The sequence below is a fragment of the Haliaeetus leucocephalus genome, unplaced genomic scaffold, assembly GCF_000737465.1.
Source record: "Haliaeetus leucocephalus isolate CR32 unplaced genomic scaffold, Haliaeetus_leucocephalus-4.0 Scaffold517, whole genome shotgun sequence".
NCBI classification, from domain to species: Eukaryota; Metazoa; Chordata; class Aves; order Accipitriformes; family Accipitridae; genus Haliaeetus; species Haliaeetus leucocephalus.
In genome coordinates, this window is record NW_010972953.1 from 4,567,348 (window position 1) to 4,573,590 (window position 6,243).

The 6,243-nt window shown below is 51.5% G+C and overlaps 1 protein-coding gene across 2 annotated transcripts in view; it reads right to left on the minus strand.

Moving 5' to 3' along the window:
- Positions 1-1,208: 1,208 nt before the first annotated feature.
- Positions 1,209-6,243, minus strand: part of GPN2 (GPN-loop GTPase 2) — a 5,123-nt gene continuing 88 nt past the window's right edge. Inside the window, exons 2-7 of one of the 2 annotated variants that reach the window (XM_010576156.1) lie at positions 5,173-5,618; positions 3,467-3,623; positions 3,138-3,298; positions 2,335-2,465; positions 1,803-1,823; positions 1,209-1,693 (exon numbers count right to left, since the gene is read on the minus strand). In XM_010576156.1, coding sequence (XP_010574458.1) covers positions 1,666-1,693; positions 1,803-1,823; positions 2,335-2,465; positions 3,138-3,298; positions 3,467-3,623; positions 5,173-5,589 — 915 coding nt within the window. In that variant the 5' untranslated portion in view covers positions 5,590-5,618 and the 3' untranslated portion in view covers positions 1,209-1,665. Of the gene's footprint in view, positions 1,824-2,334; positions 2,466-3,137; positions 3,299-3,466; positions 3,624-5,172; positions 5,619-6,243 lie in introns of both variants that reach the window. The other variant, XM_010576155.1, reaches the window with a different exon arrangement.

Genomic DNA, 6,243 nt, shown 5'->3' on the forward strand with positions numbered 1-6,243 from the left:
ACTGAAATGCAGCTGCTGGGTTTCAGCCAGGAACACCCAGGGAAGTCCCCGGGCTCTTGGGAAAAGAGCTCAGGCACTGACAGCAGACACGAATTTGACTTCTATATTTGAAATGTCAGTGTAGTCTTTCATCGTGAACTATCTCTCTGGTTAACACACAAGTGTGAGTGTGTGTGCACGTGCATGGAAGTGTGTGTCTCCACCCTCCCTGTCTCCAAATCCTGGCCACAAAGCTGTGAGACGCAGGAAAATTTAGTTTTAACTCCCCGCCTAACTGCAGTCCCTGCTAAGCAAGACCCCACTGACATTCAGATTCACTGAGTCAGTGGCCTGCAATCGCTCTGCTAAGCACCAAACTGTCCTGCAAAAGAGCTGTCTTATTTTATGCAAGGTCTTGGGCAAGACACGATGCTGAGTCTGCACACCGAGCTGGGAGCCGGGAATCTCGCCCGCTCCCATCCCACATGCGGCTGTGCAAGCTGCCGGGAGGCACTCGGAGGGCTGCTTGGTGTGGACGCCTTGCTTTTCATCACCCCAGCCTTCCCAATTCACAGCACTGATGGACCCAAGCTGCTGTCTGCAGTGGGGATGCAGAAGAGGTGGCACCTGAGGCTGGGAGCTGCTGCCATCACCATCAGGAGCTGCAGCCAGCTGGTGAGAGGGAATTACCTGGGGAAGAGGGGAAGCCCCAGGATTTGGGATCTGGAGAAGGTACTGGAGAAAGCAAGCCCAGAAAAACGAAGGTGGATGAGGGCAGACAAGCCAGCTGCTGGGAAAGGCCTTACATGCAAACGATGTGCTCCAACCTCCTGCTGAGTCACACAGGGTCTTTCTTAATCAAAAGCCTACAAAAGCCGAGCTTGCAGTTTACGCGTCGCTGTCAGCGCGCTGCGTGCACACCAACCGCCAGCGTTCAGCCCCTGGATAAGCACACATGAGGAGTGACCTGCTTTCACGTCCCACAGTCACTCTTCCTCGCTCCCTCCAGCAAACGCTTTGTCTGTTCTCAGGCAGATCATAGAGGAACACGACGTCGCAAACACGGAGCCTTTCTGCAAAGTACACAACACAGCAGCTGCTGTGACGTTCCCACCAGAGGCTTTTTAGCCTCGGGCTCTGTAGCACTCTTGGTTTTATTTATTCAGGTTCAGCAAACTCACAAGATGAAAGCGAGACGAAGGAGCGTTTTATTAAGAAAGAGTCCATCATTATTTAAAAAAAAAAAAAAAAAAAAGAAAACCAACCATCTTGCTGTCCTCCTTGAGACAGACTGGAGGCTTCTCAGCCTGGATACTCCTCTGAGCACGAGGCCCATGCATGCTCCTCCTGTGTGGTAAACCCAGAACTTTTGTCTCAAGTCTCACTGCAGAGGAGACAGTCAAACTAATTTTTCTTTCTCTGGATCTGCGTTGGTCATGATGGGGAGGAGACTTGGCAAAGGTCAGTCTCCTTTATCTTGCTTCTCTTCTCTTGCTAACCCTGCCTTCACCTGGCTAAATCTCTCTTGTTTCTAAGGGAAGACCCGGCTTGCTGGTCACTCAGCCATCGCCCTTCTGCAAAAACACTGCTCTGTGCAGCAGGGCTGAAGCACAAGAGGTCAAACCCTTACAGAGAGGGAGTCCAGCAGCCAGACCTCTGCCTAGACAGGCTTTCACTCGGTCTGAGTCACACAACGCAGAGATCCCTTAAGCTCCTGGTAGGAAAAGGAGAGGTGTCAAAACCGAGAGCAGCTGTGGAAGAGGTGGGTGTGTTACAGATCCATCACTTCTTCTTCCACTGCTTTGTCCTGAGATTGCACATACCTCTCCTGCACTGCAAGCGTGCTGATAACGCAGTAATTAAGGAAAACAAGGGGCTGGGCTCAAACACTCCCTTCTGCAAGGAGCTCTTAATGTTCTTGGGCAAGGAACCAGCCCCACATTAGCCTGAAGGCTGGCAGGAAGACTGCAGTACTGGCAGCTGCACGCATCACCTGAGTTATTTCTGGCTCTGGCTGATCCCAGACCCGACAAGTACAGGAGAATCAATTGTATGGTTTGGATGAGGTGGAATGAACCAGTCCAAGTGAGTGTGAGAGACAGGAAAGTTGTCAAAAGATTCCTCCCACATTCACAGCATCAATTAGCAACAAATGTGGTGGCTTTGGTGCGGACAACTGTCTGCTAAGGTCTGGGCTGAGCCGTACTGACTCGCTACATGCACATCACCAAATAGCATCAGATGATGTTAGTAACAACCTGGGCCTGCAAACTGCCAGGTCCACCTCCAGCCTCTCTTCCCCAAGGAAGGACAAATTAAAATTCAACACAACACAGGATCGGTGGAGAAGGATACGAAGCAAAGTGGAAATCGGCTCCCACTGCTGCCGACATCAGAGCTTCCAGGCTCCTGTGCTCCTGGTCTCCGAAGGAATAGCCGTTGGCTTTGTCCACTGCCTGCATCACCTGCCGCATGCTCTCCTTATCCTGAAAGGAAGGGAGATGATACACAGGGAATCTGGTCCTTCCCCGGAGGCAAGAGCTCGTGCTGGGCTTTACCATGGATTTTCTCCGAGGCTCTGGGCCACCCACACAGCACCCAACGCCCCGAGGATGCTGCCGGCCTCCCGGCGCCCAGAGGGGCCACAGGACAAACAGGTGCACCCGCTGTGGAGCCTGAATGCATGATGGGCTGACACCCTCCACCCTTTCATCACCTCTTGTCTCAGCCTATTTGCCTCTGTTGACACTTCTGCAAACTACCAGATTAACGTTTTCAGCCCTTCCTCCCAAATGTATTCCTCCCAATCTTCTAATTATTTTGTGCTACCTAATTTAACACCATTTCAGGTAATACTTTGCCCAGATTTGAAATGCAGGCACAGAGGAGTTGAATGAAGGGGGAGTCTTAATTCCCCACCCCAAGACACAAGGCCCACATAGCCCCAAGCTCATTAGCCTTTTCTTTTCCTTTGGCTGCCACAGATGATTTACAAGTCTGGGTGTGTTTCACTGTCCTCCTCCATCCCCGAGTCTCTTCACAGCCAAGGTTTTCAGCCCTCATGGCTCTAAGCAGATGTAACGTAGCTGCTACCAAACCTGCTGACTACATATCCAACACTCCCTGTTCTCTCTGCCCCACTCCTCCTGCTGCATCACCTGGACGTTGAGCGGAACGAAGGACACCAGGCTGTAGTCCTCGATCACCTCCACCAGCTTCTCATTGAGGCGGCGGTAATTTCTGAAGAAGGGGTCAGAAGCTAAATGGTCAACCAAGTAAGAGAGGTCCAGGACCTCTGTGTAATAATCCAGGTTGAAAGCTGCAGGGAAACACCAAGAAGCTCTGAAGGCAATTTGTAAATTGAAGAACCCAGTGAGATTTACACCAGTTCCCTGAACATCTCCCAGCAATACATCCCTGTACCCAAACAGGTAATTTACACCTGATGCAGCCCAATTCCACGTGTCTCTCTTGCAAAGGCTCTTACCCAGCTTGCCGTATTGCTCGATCAGGTCCATCTTGGAGAGGACGTTAACATGGGGCAGTTCCACATGCAGCATGGTGGAGAGCGAGGTGCAGAGAACAGAGATAAACTTGCCAGGGTCCGTGCAGTAGTGAGAATCCACCAAATGCACTGCAGCCAGCTGGACAGCAAAGGCACAAAGCAACAGCACAAGGTCAGACCAGTGATAAGTCCACCTGCTTGCTTTTGGGAGAGTCTGAGAAGTGGCTAAAGGACAATCTGTCCGGACCTGACCATAATCACATGGACTCCCATGCAGGGAAAGTTACCACATACTTTCTACCTCCTGCATATAAACCATCCTCACATATGAGTGCACATATATAGAGAGAAGTATATATTGCCACACCCGTAGACAACCTGGGGGATTCAGGACCCAGGGTGCTGCTGCACAGAAAGGGCTCTGCGGAGGCTTATAGGGGTGCTGAGCTCCACCAGCAGTACTGAAAGGCACTTAAACCTGCAACCGCTCTCCCTTTTCTGAGGGCTTCTTTCTTTGCAGATGAAGTTTCCACGCTTGTCTGAACTCTGCAGGTTTTTCAGGGGTGGGAGCTGGGGTGAACTCTCCTTCTGAATGACACGACTGCCTCCAGATTTCCACCTTTCCCACAGGAATGCTCACGCACAGCATACACTCAGGAGCAATAACTGTAGCACACCACGCTCTGCTGGGAGAACCAATTGTCATGTGGTTTGAAATAATAATTAATAATTAAATTAATGAGCTGTTTTATTCCTTGTGTTTTGTGCAGCTGTAACAATGTGGTCCGAGATCTCTGTTAAGTTACTGCCTGTTACACAATATTACTCAAAGTCAGGGCTCTATAGTTGAGTGTGGTTGAGTCACAGCTATGCTTCTGCAGCAAAAAAAGCCAGTTTAAAGCTCACAGGCAGGTGTAGGCACTCAAGTGAGCATCAAAACAGCAGTGTAACTATCTTTTTTTAGTAACTACAATTTCATGTACATCTATTTGAATAAAAATAATCTCCACTGTGCAGATTCCCAGTGACAGTCTCAAGCAAACGAACTTGCCCTTCTTGCTCACACCATACACAGTTTGCACATTCATGGTTTGGCCCAAATGCAAAACAAATGCAATGTAAGCAAGTTAGCTTGGTTATGGGACTCTTCTCACCTGCGCTTCCTCATTTGCATCTTCCATTGTGCAAGAAAGCACAGAGCACGTACTACAATGTGCAGAGCGATTCAGCTTGGCAGCAGGAGAGCCATGTAGGGCCTGAGATGACGCCTGAATTTCTCATAGTGCAGTGCCAAGGGTCCCCGCTCGCTCAGCGCACACATCTACCACCCCATTCCAAAATACAGCGCCCACTCAGATAAAACACACGAGGTCTGTGGAGAGGACCCTGGAGCACAGCGAGAGTGTGTGAGGAAGGAATCCATGCTTCTGTTCATAATTCCACTGCATTAAATGCCCTGAACAAGCCACTCTCTTGCCAATCCCTCCGAGCATAAAATGGGGCAAAATTCCCCTCCTTCCCTGACAAAGCTGTTTCACATGAAAGGCCAAACATGTTAGTAAAGAAAACAGTCATTAGTACCCACAATCAAAAGCTCTGACTGTGCGGTGTACAGCTTCTAAGCCCCTTGTACAAGCACGTGGGGTGCCAGGCACCAATCCCAGCTCCCCACGGAGCACCAAACCTACCCTGAAATTCCACTTGGCCAACTGCGCGAAGACGTTCTTCAGGGCGTCGTGGTGGGTGTAGAGCTCTACCTGCCCTGGGCAGTCAAACAAGTAGTAGTGACCCCTGAACGCAGCCAGCTTCTCCTGCAGCCAGTCGAAGTTGGCCTCCAGGTACTCCATGCAGTAGATCAACCCCCCGTTGGGCCCCAGCTTCAAGTTCTCCATTACATCAGGCAGGGTGATGAGTTCGGCGATGTCCACGGCACACTGGTAGGGCATCGCCTCGTTGGCGGGGTCCAGGTTCACCACCGTCACCTTGCGCCCGATCCTGCCCATGAACTCCTGCATGCCATGACAGTAGGTTGTCTTCCCGGAGCCCGGAGGCCCGATCACCACCTGGCCAAAGGCCAGCAAGCTCCCCTTGCTGCCCTCAGACATGTTGGCTCATTTCCTTCTCCTTCTGTTGACTTGAGAAAGGAAAAACTCCCATTTACCATTTTATTTGCATTTATACGAAAGCAATCTGCTGAAATTCACACCCAGGGAGCGGGTGGAGAGGAAGGGAAAGTGCCATTGTGTAACTGCTGCCTCCTGTCACTCCTTGCACAGCTGAGCCCCATGCTGGGGCGGACATTACCCTGTTACCCCCCAGCTGGTGACACCAGGGCTGAAAACAGGCACAACCCCCCAACCAGACCCCCAGGGCTGTGCTTGTGGGATGCAGATCCCTACTCCTGCCTGCGTGTGGGGTGAGTTTTACCCTAGTTGGGTCCTTCCTGATGTGGCAGCACCCACACATTCCCTCCCTCGCCCCAGCATGTCCTTATGTCCTTCCCTCTATTTCTCCACGTCCCTTTTCTCCTCCAGTGTCCCCTCTCCTCCCCACGTAACCCCCATATTCCCACTCTCCGCATATCCTCCCTTCTCCCCACGCCAGCCTATGTCCCCCCTCCCACATCCCTTCTCCACACCATATCCCCTGCCCCGCCATGTCCCATGTCAACTCTTCCTGCCGTGTCCCCTCTTCCTCCATCCCCACTTCTCCCCATGTTCTCCTCTTCTCCCCCTTCTCCCCCATGTCCCCCCCATGTC